This window comes from Tupaia chinensis, unplaced genomic scaffold (genome assembly GCF_000334495.1).
Source record: "Tupaia chinensis unplaced genomic scaffold, TupChi_1.0 Scaffold144624_1, whole genome shotgun sequence".
Classification (NCBI taxonomy): Eukaryota; Metazoa; Chordata; class Mammalia; order Scandentia; family Tupaiidae; genus Tupaia; species Tupaia belangeri.
In genome coordinates this window covers 1,175,336-1,199,140 of record NW_006204485.1, presented here as the reverse complement: position 1 = coordinate 1,199,140, position 23,805 = coordinate 1,175,336, and the positions used below count along the sequence as shown (strand labels likewise).

The 23,805-nt window shown below is 37.3% G+C and overlaps 1 protein-coding gene across 1 annotated transcript in view; it reads right to left on the bottom strand.

Annotated features, from left to right (window-relative positions):
- Positions 1 to 5,221: 5,221 nt before the first annotated feature.
- PDZRN4 (PDZ domain containing ring finger 4) overlaps positions 5,222 to 23,805 on the bottom strand; it is a 154,317-nt gene continuing 135,733 nt past the window's right edge. Inside the window, exons 6-8 of the mRNA XM_006167212.1 lie at positions 15,156 to 15,257; positions 10,819 to 10,935; positions 5,222 to 6,837 (exon numbers count right to left, since the gene is read on the bottom strand). Coding sequence (XP_006167274.1) covers positions 5,311 to 6,837; positions 10,819 to 10,935; positions 15,156 to 15,257 — 1,746 coding nt within the window. The 3' untranslated portion in view covers positions 5,222 to 5,310. The remainder of the gene's footprint in view (positions 6,838 to 10,818; positions 10,936 to 15,155; positions 15,258 to 23,805) is intronic.

The window sequence follows — 23,805 nt, the reverse complement described above, 5'->3', positions numbered from 1 at the left end:
ACTTTTTGTAGAGCTCAACTTTATTAACAGAAAATTTTATTTTTTATGATTTCTATTCTATTATATATATATATAATCTATATAATAGAAATAGAAATAGAAATTAATAATAGAAAACAGTAAGTTAATAGAATATAACATTTAATTAAATTTTAATTACAATCTAAAGGATATTAGTTTGAAGGTGCACTAAATTAATTCATCTACCCAAGGTATAAGGTTTACAAAGTTTGAGTTGGAAGTCTTTCTTGGAGAGAAATGTTGAGATGGGACATGGAAATCTAAAAATCAAGTATTCAGGACACAAGCCTTAAGATGGAGGCATGATAGCCAAACTTTCACTAGGAATTGCTTGCACACAGAAACTTATACAACACAGCTTAAGATAGTAGGCAATGCGACTTACAGAAAGTATAGGAGTTATGGCTTTTCCATACCCCTACTACATTCCAGAACCTAGATAATGGTCTTAAGGGCCCACACTCAAAGACTTGGGCAAATATTGACCACTAGATGTGATCTCTAGAACCTGTAGTTCTCAAAGACTTGAGCAATCATTTATCACTAGTTTTTTGCAAGGAATAACATGACTAGTATGTGACCACCCCCATGAGGAAAAAGCAGGATTAAAACCCCTGATGAGGAACCAGCAGTAAGTGTAATGGCTATGTCGCTGGACTTCCATGTAGTCAACCGCAGTTCGCGTCCCGGACCCGGTGGTTTAAAACTCATGCCACCATGTGTACATGTGTGTCCAAGATCCCGAGAAGAGAATGGAGGAGAAGGGATTGCGGCATGGCCATCCCCCCGGGGGCGGGGGGTGATTTCTCACTTTCTCTCTGTCTCTCTGTGTCTGGCGAGCGCATGCACCCTATAACAACAAACCCCCCCCCCAAAAAACCCAAAAAGCAAAACAAAACAAAAAAACAACTCTCCAAAAAAAGAAAAGAAAAAACCACTTGATGAGAGCCTTAAGTGGGGAACCCTCTTCCAGGTTCCCTCCCACTCAGGAGCTTTCTTCTTTCAGTAAAACTGCTCACTACCTTTCTGTCCTCATTATTCATTCTTTGTGACTGTGAGACACAAACTTCGTCAGTTCAGAAATCCTGTAACAGTGTGACATTAGGTGAAAAATAGCTCAAGGTTAAAGTGTTGAAATCTTTGAAGTACTCTGATTCCCCACCCCTCCATGTTTAGGAGAAGATCCCTGACAGTTTATTGACACCGTACAAAGCACAGTGAAGAATGTGAAGGACAGGGACAAGTGTTGGTGCCACATACAGGATGGTATGGAAAGGGGACACAGAGAGATCGATATGGACCTACTGAAGTAATTCGGCATGAGGTAGTGACGATCTACCTATGAGTGCCCTGAGAGTAATAGAGGGCTGGCTTGGTGATACAGTGGTCATGTGCTGCTAAAACCATACTGGAATCATATAGAAGATTGTGGGTTTGATTCCCTGCTTCACTAACCATGCTGGGTGTGCTTACACATGATCCTGGCAGTCTTTGAAAGCATGAGACCTTGTTGAGGGTGTTTGCTATTCTTTTTCTCTATCTCCCACTCATGAAATAAATGAGTAAACTCTTAAAAAGTTACAAATTCATTTACAAAACAAAGAGTATCAGAAATGGACACATTTTGAGATCAGCAGTTAGTGTAATGGCTATGTTGACTGTGGTTCAAGTTCTGGACCTGGTGGCTTAAACTCATACCGGTCATGTGTGCATGTGTCCAAGATCCCTAGAGAAGAATGGAGGAGAAAGGATTGTGGTGTGGCCATCCCCTCTGGGGGTGGGTGATTTCTCATTTTCTCTCTCTCTGTCTCTCTCTCTTTCTGGTGAGCGCACACGCCCTATAGCAAAATCTTCTCAAAAAGAAAAAAAAAGATGGACACATTTTGAAGAAATACTAGCAGTGCTTTGGGACTGACAAGATATAAAGAAATTCAAGAACATTCAAAGAGTAAGCATGACAGACCAGGTGAACAGAGGCAACATCACAAAATAAGGAATTTGAAGACAGAGTAGAAATGCATTAGTGAGATAAAAAGGTAAGAGTTTAGGTGGAAGATTGAAGCACACAAGCAGGACATGAGCTGAATTAGTATGGAGCTATGCAAAGCCTATGTTAGAGTCTTCCTTCAATCTATGTGTTTATAAGAGGACAGGCTGCACAAAGATGATATAGCCTTCAATGAAAGGCCCACTTAATTAAACCTTTTGCATATGGATCCTTACACCAATTTCTGTAGCATCCTGAATATAAAAAAAGGTATTAAATATGTAATTTAAAAGGTAAGTTCAAGTAAAATATTTCCCCTCTTTACATTGACCTATTTCTTTTAAACTAAAATAAATATCCCATACATAGACAACTATTTTTCTTAGCTGAACAATGAATTTATTATTCACTTATTTACTAGAAAATATATTGAGCACAGAGATATGGTATGTAAGAAAATAAAGCATAATACTTTTTTTATGTTCACTGATTTTTGTAAGAAACATTTCTTAACTTGTAGAACTACATAAAAATAGACTTGAAAACACCAGTGTCAACATTTTAAAAAAAGTAAGCAGGCACAGTTGGTCTTAATAAAAATAAAATTAAAACAGTAATGTTGGAAAGGCTGCATTCTGTGAGATGTGTACATGTTTCTTCTGGAAAAATCAACATGTTGATTCCAAATGACATTTATCTGTAGGAGTAATTCAAATGTGATGAATATTTAAGCCAAATTGTGTCAAGAGGATAAACAATAACCACAGGCTGGTTAGGTCTGGAAGAGAACTGAGCTCTTAAGATAGACAGGCATTCTTATGTAAAACCATACAGACAGAGGTAACTCTGGGGGCACTGAATCATCTTATTCATTAGATTAACAACAGCAAAAATGAGAAGTGGTGAAATTTTCAGTCGCCATGGGTTTCTATCACTATCTTAAAATTTTTGAGTCCAGCTTTTAATTATATGTAAATAAGATTAATCTTTTTTTTTTCTTCTGTATGATAGTCCTTCAAAAGGTAAGAATTTAGGAGGATGAAAGAGCGAGGAAAACAGTAACAAAAGGACTGATATATGGAGGAGAGAGATAAATGAATATAATAACATAGCTTACCAGTGTTTATATTATTATTCAAATGGCATTCTACTACAGGTTTACAAAGACAGAGAGGGAGAAAAGGGTCTCTCCTCATGAACTTAAAAATCTGTGCAGGAAGACAGTAAGCTCTATATATGCACTTCAATAATGAATAAAAATTTGTTATTGGTGCATAACGGCGAATGCCAAAGCTGAGAAAGTCTTATGTCATCAAAGCAGGTGCCAAAGAGAAAATGTGTATGTGAGGACACTGCCATGGAGGATAGGATTTGGCTTAGAAACCCTGGCTGGAGAATAGCCTAAGATCACTTCAGAGGAAATAAGCAGGCTGCTATGGAGCCAGGACCAACCTAGACCAGATCTAAAGAGGAGGACTAAAAGGTAAGGTGGGCGAGTTAATAGAGGGTCTTGAATATAAGACTGAGATATCATGGTCTAATTTAAAAGCAAACAGGGAGACCCTGTAGATTTGTGTTTTTCATTTGCTACAGGGTATATGTGCTCACCAGAGATAGAGAAGAGAGACAGGGAAAGTGAGAAAGCACCCCCTAGTAGGAACGGTCATGCCACAAACCCTTTTCCTCCATTCTCCTCTCAGGATTTTGGGCACAAATGCATACCTGCCACGCTTGTTTTTCAAGCCACTGGTGGCTCTGGGACTCCAACGTACAGTGGACCAAATGAGATCTAGCTGCCTTAACAGAACACCACCTGGCTGGCCCAATACCATGGGTTTTTAAACAGGAAAATATCCGTCTATTGTGTACCCATCAGGTTAAGACAACCTGTGTTGAATGCATATTTGATCAAACTCACATTTGCATGCACATGGTTGATGTGGTCTTTCACTAGGAGGCATCATGATTGACATGATATGGTTTATATGATAATAAGCTAGATTTTCAAAAACGTAATCATCTAACAATCTCACCTTTTAATTAACTGACATATAATAGATACTTATAGTTAACTATGCTGATAATTATTACAAAGATGATTCTCCAAATTCCCAAATGATCAACTGAATAAACGCACATGGTATGATAGACTGAATTGTGTACTTTCAAAATTCATGTGTTGAAACTCTAACCCCTAATATATTTAATCTTGAACTTTTCAGCCTCCAGTACTGTGAGAGATAAATTCTTGTCCTTAAGCTAGATAGTCTATAGTGTTTTATTAGGACAACCAGAGTAGACTGAAACTACTTTGTGTCATTACGAACAATTTCAGACACCTCACTGATTTTCTTTCCCCATGTCTTTAAGTTTTTCTTGGGTTTACTTTACACAGGCCACAGGCAAGGGAAGCATGAACCAATGCTCACTGACTGGATGTTGTCACGTGCTGTACATATTACCTCATTTCATCCTGGGAGGAACATTGGACACAATGATCTGTAGGAAGTGTTTCAAGAAAACTTTATTGAAAAAAAGGTGATAGAAAAGGTGTACATTTTATAATCCACAGGAGTCTCTAAATAGTATACATATATTACTAATTTATACCTGATAACCACAGTGGACAATGAAAATAAAACACTCCTTGATCACTTTTCTTGAGGATAATTATTTATTTCTCTTTTATTGTCACAATTACCACAATTACCTAGCTACATGATCAATGTCACCACTTATCACAGGAAGATTGTCCACCTACACTTTACTGAGACAAAGACAACGGCCATTTATGTGTTCAATGTACAACAGAGTATTTTAAAAAGGTGGCCTTTATGTGTAAGACAAGATGTGGCCTGTGATTTATTACCAGGTTTGATTTTGTATGTATTATGCCAAGAAGTGAGCACAGAAATGTTCTGGCAGTTATTAATAAAGTAGAAAAGAAGTAAACTAGAGAAATAAATCAAGATTTTGACTTACAATAGATACATTAAAGTAGGAAATTGGCTCCGCAGTATTTTTGTTAAAGTTTTTTTTTGTTTGTTTTCTTTCCTTTCGCTTTTATTTATTTTTTTATAAATGAGTAATATGAATATATCACAAGTTAAAGGAAGATTTTAGCCAAAAAGAAGGTACCAGTATATGAAAAACAAATGGAAAATTACCAAGTATTTTTGCTTACAAAAAATTTAAACTATAAAGCGTCGCAAAATATATATAAAACGCCACATTGAACGAGGCAATCAAACTCTACCGAAACTGGTAGCACCCTTTTAAAATCAGTTGCGTTCTTCATTCGGTCATACAGTGGTGACTGACAAAAAGGCATTATGAACTCTCGTGCCATCAGGAGACTTGGCCCCATGGGTCATCAGTTCTTGGATTGTCATCCAGTTGTCCAAAATTTTCTTGTTTCTCTTTTTCATCATCTTTTTGTGACTCAGTTCAATGATGTTGATCTCCTTCTTGGCCTCGCTGCCGCTCTGAGGGCTCTCCTTGAGACACTCGAGCCGGCTCCGCATCATGAACTCTCGCCGCCGACGCTGCTCTTTGGCCCGAACCAGGTGTTGCTTTCTCTCTTCTTTGCTCCAGTAGCGCCCCATTTTCATCTCGCTCATGGTGTCGTCGTCTGTCGTCATACCACTCCGCTCCTCCTTGATTTTTAAGGCACGTTCCTTCAGAATTCGGTCTCGCACTGGTCTCTTGGTTATGTACCGTGTCCCATCACTCCGAATTTTCACCTTCCACTCCATCTTAGGCTCTGAACACTTCTGAGACTCCTTGCACATGCTCACCAAACTGAGCTGACTCTGAGCATACTCGACTGCGGACTTCTGTTGAATTAACTGCATGTAGCTTTGATAATGCCGGGCGTGTGCTGGGATGTGTGCGTATCTGTATGAGGAACTGTGGTAAGGAGAGAGGTAAGGGATGTGCTCGCTCACTGTCTTCTCTTGATCAGGCAACTTGCTACTTTCCAAAACCTTCTCCTTTCCTTCCAGGCCATACCCTTGTTCAGAGGTTTTGGCTTTGGTGGAGGTCGACTCTTTACTGCTCTGTCCAGAAGAGGACTGATGGGCTGCCACTGTGCTTCTCAGGTTTTTCTTATTGGTGAGGTTGATCATTCTTGGAAGGGAACTGTCAGGGGAACGGTCTACAGTTAGTGGAGTACTTCTGCAGCTCTCAGCTGTATTGTAAGCACTAGAACTGTCCTTGTCTGACTTCTCTGGATGTTCGAGGATGTCATCTAGTTTTCCCCTTTGCATGTCTATGCTGGTGTTATAATTTCGGAATCCTCCATCATGCAGTGCCCAGATGTCTGCATACTGGTCTGTCACTTTCTGGAGCCTGTGAGCCTGCATGATATTCTGGCACTCAAGCTCAATGTTTCTGAGCTCTTCGTTCAGCAACTGGAGCTCATGCTCTACTCCCTCTTGCTCCCCTCGATTGCATTCAATTGTGCTGCTCGAGTAATACAGGTCATACTCTCCATGGTTTCGAATCTTGCATTTGAGCTCCAAGAGCTGCCGGAATCTTTCACAGTCCTCATCTTGGTGGCCAATGCAGTCTGAGTCAATGTACTCACCAGACACGAAGCTCTCATTGTACTGAAGCTCAACGCTTCCTAGAGTGTCTTGGCTCTGCCCCAGCTCTCTCTTGCTCTTCAGAGAGGTGCTGTTGGGGTCCTCCGCTGTGTTCTCTTGCTCTGAGCTCTCATCATTTCGCAAACTTTCGTCTGTGCGCCCCACTCCACTGTCCTTTTCATGGTTGTTAGATGAGGATGTCGCTGTGTCTGTTGTGCCTTCTTCTTCTTCTTGTTTTTTTGGCTAAGAAAATAAAGTTCAAAGTTAATTATTTTGTAAAACACTGATTATTATAAAACAATGTAAATCTGCTTTAAATTTAGTATCTGTAACAATTTTAGAAAGACAATTAGCTCACAGCAGTTTTCTATGCAATGAAATAAAACAAAAGTTGTTTGAATATGGCTATGATACTCACTTGGGTATAAGTAAGACAGGATGCATTTAAAGAAATAATTTCTCTCTTTAAGGTTTTCTTTTACTTGGAAAATTCCAGAGTGAAGGTGCATAAATGAAGTGACTTTAAGAATTTTTGAAGTGATAATACACAAAAAGATGAGCAAGATGAAATGTCTAAATGGTCTTCAGCAATATGTGGGACCAGCAGATGGCATAATGGCTACGTCATTGGACTCCCATGTAGTCAACCATGGTTCAAGTGCCGAACTTGGTGGCTTAAACTCATGCTGGGTGCATGTGCGCCCAAAATCCTAAGAGAATGGAGGAGAAGGGATTACTGTGTGGCCATCCCCCCTGGGGGAGTGATTTCTCACTTTCTGTCTCTCTGTCTCTGTCTTTCTGGCAGGTGCATGTGCCCTATAGCAAAAACCTTCCCTCCCACCTAAAATAAATAAATAAATGGTCTTTAGCAATATGAAAGCTTAGAGTTCAGAAACCATGGGTTTTTTTTTTTTTTTTTTTTTGGTCCCTGAAGTTCAGAGGAAACTTCAACTAAGTAATACACTGACAATGGTAAGTCAAATATCACAAAATTGTAAGACAAAGTTAAAATTAAGTGCTAGAGCTCAGGACCTTCTATTGATAATGAGGAATTAATTCATATCTATTCAATTATCAGTGACAAAGAATTCTAGCAGGCAAAGCTCTGCCTCCTAGTGCCAGAATATTTTACATATCCAGGATGCCATCTTCCTGGATATTCACACTTGGACCTCAGTCCATTGTTCAAGTCAGGTTCCCCCAAACCAGCAGCAATGTCTTAGGACTCACTTGGGTGACATAAAGAGATTTTTTTCTAGTCTTAGCAGGATTGTTCTTTAAAAATAATTTTAGTTTATTGAGAGTAAAAAATGACAGTTACCATGAAAAATCTGAGCAGCACTGAGTATGAATCATGGACATTATTTGTAATTTAAAATATTTAAATATATTAAATATCTCTCTCTCTCTCTCTGTCTTTCTGGCGAGTGCACATGCCCTATAGCAAAAACCTTTCCAAAAAAAGAAAAAAAAATATTTAAATATATTAAATATATTTAAAATATATTTAAATTTGTATATTGATATATATCAATTTAAATGTATTTTAAATTTAAATATATATACATATATATTTATACATATATACATATATATATATATATACACACACACACACATACACACACACACATACACACACACACATATAAATTTAAATATATTTCATTCCTGGGTGATTTTTGACTTTCAGGGAGAATGATTAACTATCAGTACCCTAATGAGATGTATATGTAGTTCTTTTTCTGTGAATAGGGTAAAGTTACTTTCTTCTCTGTCACTTATCTACAGTAACTGCATGGCAGTTTCTGGGTAGTATTTGCCTTATGTCTAAGTTTATTCACTATTATATACATGCACACACATGAACACATATATAATTCTTTTCTTGTAGAAGGTATAATTACATAATTAAATAGATGAAATAGATGGAATAGATGAAAAAAGTATTCTAAAACACATAAAAAAATGTAGCATAAATTGGAGAGGAGAAAATGTGACCACATACTGTGTTATTCTAGGAGTCTTAATCATTCCCTGAATATTTCACTTCATCTGTTGAAAACATACTCAGATTAATTTTAAATGTCTTATTGGTGAACAATATATATTTAAGTATTGATAAGTAATTGGAGCAAACGGTAGAAGGCTTGTTACATCCCTATGTCTCTAAGCTGACACGGGCCTCAAATGTGGTGACATTGGCATATTGTGTGATAAAACACTCAAAGGATGTTCCTAACACTTGGCATTTGAGTTTATGTATTACATTATGTTCAGTTATATTTTTCTCATATTTTGTAATAAGCTGAGGAAATATAGGAAGAGTCGTTTTTTTTTTTTTTTTTTTCTTATCTTATATACAGTTCAAAAAATACAGACAAATTATGTTTTGGGAGATGGTATAAATTGCATCTAATAGTGACTATAGGACCAAAGACAATATGTAAAGTGAAATTTTCCATAAAGTGGGTTTACAATATGGACACATATTCATTTTTATTTTAAAAGTTCACTTCTTATTTTCTTCCCTAAGTGAATGACAGAGCAAACCACCAAACAGAGTCTTAATGCTGTGACCCACCTCCAATTTCATCCAGCCCCAGATCATGGGCATGCATATGCTTGGTGCACACAGGGAGGTCTTTGGAAATGAGTCTGGAACCTTCCCATGTGTGTGAGCCTCTCAGCATGCCATGTTTTGCTACTGCATCTCATCTGGTCCTCATTTTATTATTATTATTATTGAATTTCCCTTTCTTTTGTTACTGGTCTATAAGCAACTGTGAAAATAAAGAGAGATTTCCATTCTCAAACCTAGAATTCCTGGTTGCTAATGTCATGCTACTCTATCATTTATCATTTCTGTATGGGATTATTATTATAGTGACAGGTAATGTTTCTACCAAGACATTTCTAATGTAGTATTATTGTTTATAAGAGCAAAGGACTTTGAAAGGTTTCTGTACTTCTCATCATTTTTCAGTTTCATGCTGAAGAAAAATTTCCACACAATGAGAATCTAACCTCAGGGACATACAGTGTTACCTCAGCAGACCTAACATTTGTATTATGTCTGATGAGTAGGCAGCATTTGACACCATATCACTTCACCTGGACAGGATTTCTCCTTTCTTTCTTTATTCCAACATCCTCCTGTCAATTCTGTATCAGGTCACATTTTGTATCTAAGAGAGAAAAAGCCTGCAGCAAGGACTTTCTTGCTTGTAACCAGCAGCTGCCACCAAACATATCTTTATTTGTGGCCAGTGTTGAAGTCATACATAAAAATTTCAGCCTGTCCCACCTATATTGAAAAGCAATCACCACAGAAGCAGAATGGCTTTTGAGCAAGAACTGTTTGTAACAGGGCCAATGAGCTTCCACCATCGGCACGTAAGTATATCACACATGGCTGTGTTGACGCTGTAGTTTGCAATCTAATGATTTACTGACTATATGGGCATGTGCACACACACAAACACATTTCTGTTATGGGATGTTAACATGTCAATCTATTCCATTATCTTGGTAAAGTGAGAGAATGTTTGTGTTCCTAAGCCTGTCGGGATATTTTAAAAATACCATCTTTTAGGATGTGTTAAGAATTAATGTTGAGAATGAGATAATTAAACAAATCAGAAAACTGACAGCGACGTGTCAACAAAACTATAGCATGCAGATGAATGACATGAATTGGACATAAAAATCTAAGATATGTTGGTTTTGTTATTTCCAGTGAGAAAACAACAACAAAAATGGAAAGAATACTAACACTCAGTTTGGCATAAAACACCCTGTGATCTTTTACCAGTTACGAATCAGCGAAGGGCAGGAACTCTGCTCATTTTCCACTATATTCTCAGCATCAAGTAGGGGGCTTGGAATATATTAGGAGCTTAACAATTTTTGTGGAGTTTATATGTGACCTTAGGGCAAAATGATGCCAGTTTCTGCCATTAGGCCGAGACAGTACCCAGCTCACATTTGAGTCCTACTGTACTGTATTAACAAAGGTGCCCTAAGGTTCCCAAACTGAAGATATTCTTTAGAAAAAATGATTCCCTCTGTTAGATTTGAGATGATAATTTGCTCTAAAAGGTTATCGTTGTAGAGATATTTGATCAATCCCTTTGATTTTGCTTTTTACCCCATTTGTAGTTCTATGTTAAAAAAAGAACTGGCAACATTTCAAAATGACGTGGTTCAAATGGTTGGCCCTACCTGCTCCACCTCAGTGGCAGTGTGCTGCATTGCTATATCATGCTGTTCTTCCAGCATCTCCAAGTTTAACTCCTCTAAGAATTCATTCCTTTCATCTTCCAGCCAGCCTTCATCCAGCTGCAAAAGAATACATTAGTGCATTATATTATGTTAGTGAGAACTCATGCTAAAATAGGGAAAACTTAAATGACAACGCCTGACCAGCTCCTTTCATCATAATGATTTTCCTCAGAATATCAGCCTCCTATAGTTCACCTCTCAGAAAGAAGAAAAGGTGATAACAACAACAACAAAAAATGGCCTCTTGTGCCTTTTATCCTTTCCTGAAACAGAGCTAGAGATTTTCCCTCATAACCAAGCACATCTCACAGCATAGAACATTACCTTCTTTCAAAACGAATGAAAAGCATCGTGCATAATCCACAGCTGTCATGCTCATTACCTCCAACAGCCCCTGTGTTACAAGACCGCAATGGTACTAATAGGGCTATGAGACGATTGGGCTTTTCTTCCTTAACAACAACCCCCGACAAGGCAACACACAAAGTGCCTTCCCCCACACGCTGATGTTTCCCTCATCCTACTTTTTTATTTTGAGGCAGATGGTTCCCTCTTTAAAGAGATGGCAACTTGCTATCAAAGAATCTATAGACAACATTTATCTATTAAAGAAAGAAAAATTCTAGGTTAGTCTTTAAAAGAAAAAAAAAGTAACTCTATGCTTTATTTATTTAAACAATACTATTCCATGTTTATTTTGATTTATTTTTCAGGCCTATTCCAGGGAGAAAGACCACAGCAGACATGGCATTTGGGGGGAGTGGTGTGGTGTAGCACACACAGGGTTTTGAGTGTGGGTGCTGGGTGCAAGTGCTCTTGTGAGGGGCTTTCACAAATGAAATCAAACCAATTCCTTTGGTTTCTCAGTATAAAATGAAGTGGAATCCTGATGGTTATCTAGCTCATATGATTGGGGTTGACAGCATAGTTAATCTGCCTCAGAGTGGAATTTGGAGCTGGATTACATAAATTTGATATCTATGCTGATTAAATTAGCTGGATTATTGTCAAAACTCCACTTTACTCTGTGCCACAAAAAACCAGTGGCTTTCTACAATAGTAAGCTAGACAATAAAATTTCAAGGTGTTTTCACCAACAAACTGGCAAAATAAGGCCTTAAATATATTTGAAATTCAAAAACTTAAAAACAAAAACAAATGGAAAGAAGTGTCAGTATATATGTATCATGTCCGTTAATCTTCAGGCAAATCGAAGATTTTGCTGCATCTGCTAAAGGCCACATAGGACTTAAATTGCTTCCATCCAACTGGGACCCAAAGTGCAGACACATTTATTTACCTTCATTTATCTCAGTGTGGACTGAATACCTTGACTAAATTCGTCCCCACTGACTGAAATGCAGATGAGCTATGATAATTATGTGGACTGAAAACTTAAATTAGCTCCAATTTATAATTGGCTAAATTTTATATTTTTTGTTCTTTAATACCCTTTAAGTGTCATGAAGCTGCAAATGCTAAATCTCAAAGGAAATGATTCGAAGCTAGGAATGTTTACTTTTTATAAACACACCAAGGAACTTGGATCATAGGTGGTATCTCAGAGAAAGGAACTCTTCCTTAGTGTGTTTATAAAAGTAATACAAAATAAAATATCTTCTAACACTGATAAAGTGAACGATGTAAAAGAGTCTTTTGAGGTCTAATGAAGTAGTGGGGGAGGTAAGAACTTACAGCATGAATCATTGATTCCCTATAACTCTTTTCTTATTATCTACCCGATAGATTCCTGAGTGGTCATCTAAAGTCAATACTCAAGGGATCTTCAAAAATTTCACAGACAATACCTTTAAAAAACTGTGTATGGATTTCACTTTCTTTTGGTACTTTAATTCCATTTTCCATAAACTTTTAAAGTCCCCTTGTGTATCTATTCTGGGAAGGTTTTCCTTTAGACTGAGGGTACATGCAGCTCCATGAATAAAGGGAGATGCTTCTCACTCACTCCCTTCCCTGCAGTATTTCCCATTTCCCTGGCCCAGCATTCACAGCAGCCTGAGTATACTGAGGTGGCAGAGACGGACATTCCCTAGAACGGGGCTGCAGTGAAGGAAAGATTGTTGTTACTATACAGTGGGGATCTGTCTGCACCAAGGTGGATCACATGCAGTATCTGAGAGAGAGGAACAACCTAAACTGTCTCAAATACAGTGGCTATGAATTCTTACGTGAGCCCTCTCTGCCCCAATGTCCTCAGGGGACTAGGATAGAAAAGCAATATCTTTAATGGTCTGAGGAAGAAAATGGGCAGAAAATGAAAGAAAGTTGACAGGGAATAAAGGAAATGAGTTATTTAAAAATATTGCACAGATGCACAAAACTGCCCCTAGCAACTCTATAGATCATTTCCAAGAATCTAGAGAGTATTTGAAACATTAAAAAAAAAGATAGTAGAAAAAAAGCACACAAAAAGCTTCCACATTCTTCCTGAATATAACACATATGCAAAAAATAAAAGTATGCAATAATGAGATATATAGAATTCGATGAAAAACTGGGTGACATAAAGGCAAGATTTTTTTAAGTCTTATTTTCTTTTGGATACTTTGTAGCTTATACAGCTTAAATTAAATTTTCAAGATATGGTGTTAAAATGCATTTTCTTTTCTGATTTCTTAGGAAATCTGACTTCCTATAGGTGATTATCTTCCTTCCAGTGGCATAAAGACTTCTTCGAGATCAAGGGGCTAATGTGGATTCTGATTTTGAGAGGCAAGACTGCATCCTATGGAGTCAGAAAACTGTCCTTCATCAACTGTGGGGGAAAAAAGTCATATTTGAAAATTTATCTTCCAACATTGACTTTTTTTAGGGAAAAGTTCAGGAGGGTCGCCAGATATTCTAAAAGGTTCCCAGTTCCACCGAGCATATGTATCCCATCAAAGATGAACAGGATCTGGTCTATGTCATTAATTTCTGTTCTGTCTGCTGCCCATTACGGCCATTATGTGGCACAGTTAAAGGAAATGCTTTCGTGCTAACTTAATGACGTTCTCTAGCAGCTACATGGAAAGGCAGGAAAGCTGCAACATCATAAGAAAATATCTTTCTGGCAACAGCAATGGCTATGGGTTTTCTTCAGTTTACTCTGATATTGACTAATATTCTGTTTGCATGTTTTACAAAAAATGGGATCAGTGAGATAACTGGCCTCAGAAATTTACAGATGCAATTTCATATGGATTTTTAAATTTACTCCTATACAGACAATGCAGCCAGTTGTACGGGCTCATTTTCCCAGTCCTAAGACCTCAGGTGTGTAGCTTTACTCTGCCCCAGGCTATGGCAGACTTTATGGGAACCATTTAGAATGGTCAAGGGCATAAAGAAAATATATGCGGAAAGGGTGATCTTTTATAACCACTATATTCAAGTCAGGATTCAGTCTGACACTGAAATACACTTACTCAATGTAATTTATAGATAGTATGTAGTTACTGAGTCTGAAAAATATCAGATCAATAACCTGGGAGACAAATGGTGATACAACTAACTTCACTCAAACTACTGACAGATGGGTAGAATGGTGACAGTGTATTGTCCTTTCTGCACATTGGTGGCATATGGAAAGGATATAAAAGGAAGCACCAATAGTACTTCTCTTCCACTATTACTTCTACTTTACTTTCATGATATATTTCTCCATAAACATAAAAAAAATATGTTAAAAGCTATAAGTTTGTTTTGACCAGATATTTTTTGTCACATTAAACTTGGAAAAAATTCATTTTTTATACATGGAAGCACAGCATGCTACATAAGAATTTTATCTGATAAAGATATTCCAAAGACATGTAAGATGGTAGTTAGATATGCTAATGTTTCTCTCATTAGAGAGTCTTCCAGGATACCTTAATGTGCCAATCAAGTATTTTTAGATGGAAACCTAAAATAAGGATACATACAGAATTAAAAAGCATGTAAAGTCAATCTTTTTTTTTTTTATTTGTGAATTCACTGAAATAATTGACAAGTGGAAAGAGAGAATGATTCAATTTAGTGTGCTTTTTAAAAGTTTCCTTAGCTGCCATTCCATGGAGCAAAGGGGTCTTTAACACAAAATTTGGGGGATAAGGCTGGTAAGTTAGAAATGATCAGTCTTCCCTGTATTTTGTAGTCTTTGGTTTTATAGATACCCATAACAATGACTTGAAATAGAACAGTAGATAATGAATACGAACTCACTAAGGAATTTATACTCTATGACTTCAATGAATATAAAGTTCAGCCTCGAGACTTTTGATCTCGGTTCTGACCTGCATCTCTGGCCTTGCAACAAGCAGTACGATCCTTTTACACTCATCGCTAGACAGCAGCGCCACCGCTTCTTCTCGGTTCTGGACATCTTCCCCATTTATCTAGAAAACAAATGAAAGTGGCACATTAGTTTCCATTTCCACAATGCTGCACACAATAAATGGCAAATATCAGCTCATTTATGGTAAATGTATGGACAATGAAGCTCACACAATGGGCTCATCTTCAGCCCCTCAGTGGAAAGTGCCTTCACTCAATTACGCGCTTACTGTAAGAGCCATATCGATCCCTGAAGGATGGCGGACATCAGAGGAAGCAGTTATGTTCATAAATGTCCAACCTGCGCCCTGGCAACATACATCTAGCAACACAATTAACCAGCCCCTGACAGGTGACGTTCATCTTTCTCCGCTCAGAGTAATGGAAGTGTCACTCTGAGATAATAGTGCTGGGGGAAGCAAGACTGGGAAAACCGCAACTGAAATCCGTCATCCTGCATGCTTGCTCCGAGCCAATTAGAGAGCTGCGGTATTATCTCTCAGCAGGCAATGCTCCCAGGCCCCTGCTGATTGCGTTTTCATTTAATCATTTCATACTTGTGAGTCTGACTCAGTTGCCCAAACATCGCTCTCAAGTTATCCCTTAGTGCTTAACTAATCAAAAGACAACAGCTCCTCAGTAAGAGTCTCATCAGTGCTTCTTTCTATTGTAATATGTACACACTTTCCAAAACAACAAAGCCAATGAAATCACTTAAGGTTCATCTCGAAAGTATACTGAAAATTTTTTAAAAATAACATAAAGTAAAATTGATTTCTTAAAAGAATGATGAGTAAAAGAAACCAGGGTTGAGTAAGCTTTTGATTACATAGAAAAGATTCCAGTAGCAATTGAAAAATTTTTTTATTTTCTCTAAGCTCTGAAGGCAGAGTACATAAGGATCCTAAAGTTCTTATTTTATTTTATTTATATAATTGAACCTCTCTATCATAATTTTTTCCAAATGTTTTTATTAACATATAATTATGCATATTTGTGGAGGTACAAAATTTGTATTTTGAGCCACATTTTTACATCCAAATGTATTTAGCTCTTGGTTGACACACCTCTCTCCCTGGGTATTTTAAAATTATTATCTTTTATTGATTGTGCAAATCCTTAGAGACAATAACATTTTGGATCTATAACATATAATCCAAATGTGTGGAAAAAAACCCACAACTGAAGAGGTCAAGTAATTCTGTCTGAAATAAGTATGAATTGCTTCAGTAAGTTAAATTGAAAATGTGGCTGCACTGACCATTTCTTTTCAATAATTAATCAATGTCTTTTACTAAGGTTTCTGTTTAAAAGCATGAAATAGACAACTGAGATTTTCCTTGTGGGTCTCGGGGATTCTGACTGATGCAAAGGGCAGGTGTAATTATTTGAAAACAAGGCAAGGAATGCCAACTTTAAATCACTATAAATGATCCTTAATCTTAGACTCTTATTTCTAGTTAGCATGGGAAAATCAGACAGTAATAGTAGTAAAAAATCATACAAACAATTACTGTGCTTTCTTACACTGATCAAAAAAAAAAAAAAATCACCAGAAATAGAAGGAACAGCAGGGCAGCCTAAGATAGAAGGTCCGAGCTGCTACTCCCACTCCCACGTGGGCTTCTGGCATTCTGCCCTCACTCATCAGGACCAACGGGGATGCAGGCCTAGGACACTGCGGAAAACTTTCCAAATTTAGAAAGCCTTGCAGACATTCAAATCCAAGAAATACAAAGGACACCAAATAAATATAACATAAGGAGATCCTCTCCAAGGCACGTTACAGCCGAATTGATAAAAATCAAAGACAAAGACAACATTCAAACAATGGCAAAAGAGATGCACCAAGTTACCTACAAGGGGGAAAGGGGGAGTGCAGACATATCGATAGTAACATTGAATGTTGGGATTAAATTTCCCAACTAAAAGGCTAAAATGCTGATTCAACTATTTTGCACACAAGCAGGTATCAATACCAATTCACCAATTATTTGATAGACAGTTGTCTCCACCTGTTTCTCTTTATATATTTATGATAGCCATTACTCATTTTATAAATAGATAACAGGAAAAGTCCAAAATGTCACAAATACCTGAGTCTTGGAAATAAAGAAAGCTAAAATCAAGAGCTTTGTAAAGGATATAAATCACTAAATCACTGACTTCATCACATTTTCACTTTTAAACATCTCTTTCCAATTTTATTTTGTTTTTTCTTTTATGAGGGCCTATTTCTTTATGCACAATTCAGTACTATGGTACTGAATTGGTCTTATAAGCATGCATAGTAAGTTTTCTTTTTCTGTCTCTTTCTAATGAGCTATTGTTAGGTACAATTTTATTTATCTCTAACTGGACAAATGATTGGTATCACAGATATTTTCAGATTATAAACTCTTATCTCATATAGTCCTGTACATGGAAATGACAAATTCTTCTTTTATTGGCTATATTAACATTACCTTTGTTTTCACGGGACCAGCAGTTGGCATAATGGCCATGTTGCTAAACTCCCATGTTTGTTGACTGCGGTTTGAGTTCCAGACCCAGTGGCTTAAACTCACGCTGGTATGCATGCCCAAGATCCAAGAAGAGAATAGAGAAGGGATTGTGACTTGGCTCTCTCCCTTGGGGGGTGATTTCTCACTTTCTGTCTCTCTGTCTCTTTCTGGTGAGCGCACGTGCCCTAAAGCAAAAACCTCTCAGAAAACAAAGAAAACATTACCTTTGTTTTAAAAAATCTATCCTCATTAATTCATGAGACTATGTTGTCCAATTTTTAATAGGTTTCTTTTTCTTTAGAAATGTATCTCACAGTAAAGAACATCATACAATTCACTACATACTTCCAGAATGACCAGTGGCGTGGGTTTTGAATATTCACAGCACAATATAATGTTAAAGTTGATGGCGATGAATACGTCTATATCCTCTACTTATTTCTTAAACACAGTATTTATGTTTTTAATGTGAATGCCAGATGTGGTGTGTGTGGAGGAGTGGAGCCTGAGGAAGGACATTTGGAGGAGGGATATGGAGGCAGAGCATTGACGGGATGGGGAGGTGTGGTGTTATCTGTTGAAGATATTTTGATCAACTGGACTGGGGAGAAATGTTCACATATTGAAATGTTCACTTTGTAAGCTAAACAATGTGATTGAATGTATATAAAAAATTTTAAAAAAATTAAAAACAAACAAAAACCATTCTGTACCCTACAAAGATGTGTAATGAATATTAACAACAAATTACAATAAATATTTTAAAAAATTAAATAAAGCAGGGCCAGCAGGTGGCATGGTGATTAAGGCATAGATCTCTCACATGGCTGACTGTGGTTCAAGTCCTGCACCTGGCAGCTTGCTTTCTCATTTTTTTTTTCTCTCTGGTCAACTTCAAAAAATAGAATAATATGGGGAGATATAGAGAGAGAGAGAGAGAGAGAGAGAGAGAGAGAGAGAGAGAGAACAAGCAAGAAATCACCCGATGACTACACTACAATCCCTTCCTCTTGGGAGGTTTTTGAGAGAGGTTTTTGCTATAGGGCGCATTTGCTCGCTAGACAGACAGAGACAGAGAGACAGAAAGCGAGAAATCACCCCCCAGGGGGGATGGCCATGCTGCAATCCCTTCTCCTCTGTTCTCCTCTCGGGATCTTGGGCACACAAGCACACGTGCCCGGCATGAGTTTAAGTCACCGGGTCCGGGACTCGAACTGCGGTCAACTTCGTGGGAGTCCAGCGACATAGCCATTACGCTAACTGCTGGTCCCCACCCAGGGTGAGTTTTAAGTTGCCAGTTTGGGACTCAAACCACTGTTGGCTATATGACATTACACAATCTCACTTTTTCACTTTATCTCTATCTCCGGCAAACATACGTGCCCTATAGCAAAAAATTAAAAAATAACCATAAATAAAATAAAATAGTTCTTTAAAAAATTTTCAGAATGAAACAAAACAAAATAAAGCAAATGCCACCTTCATTTCTTGCTTATATTTGTAGACATAAAATTTAGCTTTTACAAGTTTCACGTATTCATTTTCCTCCATTTTTGCAAATCACAAAATTTGTCAAACTAGAAAGTAGAAGCTATGAATTCAAAATGGGAAACAATGACTGAGAAGGATACACTGTGGGTTTTTTTTTTTTTGGTAAATGTATCTGCAAAATATGTGTACACTGATTTCGAGGCTTTTCCCCCCTCAAATAAAGATAAATTGGCAATGGTGAATTCTACTCAATCTTTTCCCTATTAAATGCAATTTCTACTTCCAATTAATTGCGGCTTTAAAATAGTAATTCTGCACTGTTCACTTTCTTTGAGTTTTGAGGACTTACGTCCATCTCATGGTAATTCTTAGTAGTACATCAGCACTATGTCTATTTGCCCAGAAGACCTGGGCCCAGTGGTCGGTGCATTTGATCCTGAAGACATTGAGTTGGTGATATAATTCTCTCTGATTTTTCTCTGGTCTCCACTTGTGTGTATACATATGTTCTCATTCTTTATTTAAATTTCATTTACCATTAATCTAAATATTCCTCATCATGACAGTCTAATGTTGCGATTATATTCACTATCTTAAAATGCAGATAATGGTACCTTTCTTAGAGGGTAGTTATAAGGATTAAATGAGTTAAATATATGGCAAGGGCTTTAATAGCAGCTCAGCTGTAGAAAGTACTCAATGTTGACATGTATTACTGTTGATGCTATTGTTACTATTACTATTATCATTTATATTTTAATTCTCAGTGAAGGCAACCCTCCTTGATAAATAAAGCAAATGTAAAGTTTATGCATTGTAATTAGATCCATAGTGGTAAACATAGTTCTATTTAAAAAGGTATCTATCTCCTATGTATTTCAACTCTTTTGTTTGTTTGATAATTTTTTTTTTTAAGAGACTTTTGCTATAGGGTGCATGTGCTCACTTGAGGGACAGAGAGAAAGAAAGAAACCACTCCCAGGGGAAGATACCACACCACAATCCCTTCTTCTCCATTCTCTTTTCAGGATCTTGGCATGCACACACATGCACCTGGCATGAGTTTCAAGCTACCTTGTCTGTGACTCAAACCACAATTGACTATGTGAGAGTCCAGCGAAGTAACCATTATGTCAACTGCTGTTCCCTGATGGTTTGATTTAATTTGATTTTCCTGAAATAACAAAAACATTTTGGGCATCTTTCATTATGTAGCTAATGTCCTGCATTAAACAATCTACTAAATCCTGAAGAAAAGTTTAGCAAGTTTTCAAAAATTAAAAAATTAAACAGTTGTCTCAAAATCATTAAGTCAAAAATATATTTATGAAACTAATTAGGACAGATGCCATAACTTCATTGAAACACCACTATTCATGTTTTTTTTTGTTTGTTTTTCAACAAAACATTTTAATGTTATCTATTTGCTGTTAGTATTAGTAATTTATCTACAATATTTAACAAGGTATTTGAAGGCAAAATTTTAGTACAGTTTCAATAGAGGCTCCCCCATTTTTGTCCCCTGAAAATACATCAGTATTTGAAGGGCTAATTTTTCTCTGCATCATTCTGTAAGGAAGCTTCCCATCTGGTTGTGCTTACATTTCAGCCTCCTACAGTTGGTATTCATGGCTTCCCTCTATGAACTCATGATGATCAGAGCTATGGTCTCTGGTCCTGGTAATCAGCCTTTGTTTTGTGGGGACAGGGCATTCGTTGCAGAACACTTTTACATGCAATATTATCCATGGCATGAAATAAATTCACCAAAGAAAACTGGCATTAAAATTTATTATTTCTTTTTCAAAATAATGGCCACTTTAACCAGTTGGTTGGTAGAACCTTCTATACACAAGACATTCATTAGTTTGACATCTAACCTCCTCCTGGGACAAGAAACATAGTCATGGGTTTCAGCAATGTTGCCTCTCAAGGAAAAGATTTGAGGGACTGTATGGTATTATCTTTTATTGGGCCAATATTCAGTGTATTCTGGATGGGAAAGTCATTTTGTATGCTGTAATGATATACAGGAAATGAATGTAAAATAAATAAATAAGAAATGCACTAAAAAAAAAGAAGAAGAAGATTTGAAGAATGGAATCAGATAGTTTTCAACCTTCAGTTGCTCTAGTTCCTGAAATAATGGCTTATAGTTATGGGCTGCTTGTGGGAGTGCAGCTACCTGTGCATGGAAAACCGAAGGCTGAAATAAAGCCAAGGACCCAGCAACATGAGATGAGGAGCAGTCATATCAGCGCAACTTCATGGAGGGTTCCATTTTAAGAGAAGACAGGGGGACCAGCAGTTAGCATAATGGCTGGACTCCCATATAGCCGACCGCAGTTTGAGTCCCAGACCCGGTGACTTAAAGTCATGCCGGGCACATGTGCATGCATTCCCAAGATCCTGAGAGGAGAATGGAGGAGATGGATTGCGATGTGGCCATCCCCTCTGGGGGAGGGGTTATTTCTCACTTTCTGTCTCTCTGTCTCTGGTGAGTGCACACACCCTAAAACAAAAAACCTCTCAAAAAAAAAAAAAAAGAAAAGACAAGGAAGAGAAGGAAGAGAAAAACAACATGTAATTTTTGTTACAATGAGAAAAATCTTTGTAGATAATATATCTATTTCATTTTCTGTGCATTGCCACCTGTAAATATGAGTTTCAAAAGGGATATTGCCTTGGATTAGAAGAGATCTATGATACCTAGACAAATCAGTGAGACCTCATTTTAGGCCCAATATCCTGTATGTGCACGAGTGTGTGTGTGTGTGTGTGTGTGTGTGTGTGTGTGTGTGTGTATGTGTACCCCTAAAAGCTTAAAAATGGTTTCATACAGTTTTTTTGCTTGCATATACTAACTTTTAAGTTTCCTATACTATTGTACCAGAGGAGAGGGGAAATAAAATTCTATGGAATTTCTTGGGAAAAACCAACGATCTCAGGTAGAAGAGGAAAGAGTTATTTCAGATCTGTTAATATTTTAGTATGAAGAGAAAGAAAGTGAGTGAAATATAGGAATATACATGTGGCAAGAGTAAAAAGAAGGGGGAAAACTATCTAAAGGGAAGAAAATAAAAGAAGATGAAGAAATACTGAGTACCAGTTTATGTACAGAACAGGAAAAAAAAAAAGAGAGTTTATGAAAAGTCTGATGGTTCCACTGTCTGAATTCTTATGGAATTATGTCAGGGAGCAATGATTTCATATTTGATTGACTTTTTGGCTAACATGAGGTTAGGCTGCATACATGACATAACGAGATGTTTACTATGCCAAGGAGAAAATGCCATCAAAGCACTCTCTTTTGAAAAGCTGATCATCTGTGTGGTCTTTAACTCTTGCTCTCTGACTCAGAAATGCCTGCTGAGTTGTGCAAATTTGTGAGAGGACTTCCCCCAGGTTAATTTCTGGTGACACAGTTGATAGCAACTCTTGGCAATGACTCAGCAGACAGAATCCAGGGAGTGTTATAGTAGGAGGTACGTGGTGTGGAAAGTGGAGGTGAGAGGAGAGTGACATCTGGGAGTAGCACGAGAGGAGTAAGAAAAATGACAAAACATAGACCCAGGATATCAGAAAATTCAGCCAAAGACCGTCATTAAATGTTGTAACACAACTTTGTCCAGCCTTTCCGTCACTGCACACGCTCCCCTGGTGCAGCCTTGTTTAATTGCCAGGCGCACTGGGATCCTGAACATCAAAAGGTTACAGTGTTTTCAGTATATTTAATTGGAGATGTTAGCGAAGTGAATGACACATTTAAAATTATCTCAAAACTTAAAAAAAAAATAAAAACCTGATATTTTCAGTTATCAGGACATATGCAAACATGATATTCTTAATTGCTTAGGCTACACAAGTAACACTTTCCTGTAGGCTTTATTCATTTATTAGCCTTCTTTCCGCTGAATAGTTTTGTTTTATTTTTGTATTTATCTACATGGACACATAAAAGATATGAAAATGTAGTGGCAAACAAGGTTATATCTTCACTTCCTTAACCACTTTTTCTTCCTGATATATCCAATGAGAGAATTCCATTTTTAGAGGGGCTGGTAGGTGGCATGGTGGTTAAGGCACTGGATTACCATATGAATGATTGCAGTGTGAGTCCTGGACCTGGCAGCTTGTTTTCCCGTTTTCAAATGGAATAAAATAAATAAACAATTCTTTAAAAATAAATTTTCATTATTTTGAACTACAGGTCATTACCTAAGGAGGTTGCTCCTGAGGTTTTCCGAGTGGCGCTCTGAATGAACACTAATTCATACTTTTCACCTATTTTTATCTCGCTTTATTTTATTTATTTATTTATTTATTTATTTATTTATTTATTTATTTTCCTTTAAAATGTATTAGGGTGAGGGATAGGTAATCAAGGATGGGAAAAAAAAAAAGCAAAATGTCTTTACCTATTGAAGCATTAGCAGAGGGTCCTTGATGAAAAAGGAGTTCTGGGGAACCAGCAGTTAGCATAATGGCTATGTCGTTGGACTCCCACGTAGTCGACCGTGGTTCGCATCCTGGACCCGGTGGCTTAAAACTCATGCTGGGCGCGTGTGCGTGCGTGCCCAAGATACCGAGAGGAGAATGGAAGAGAAGGGATTAT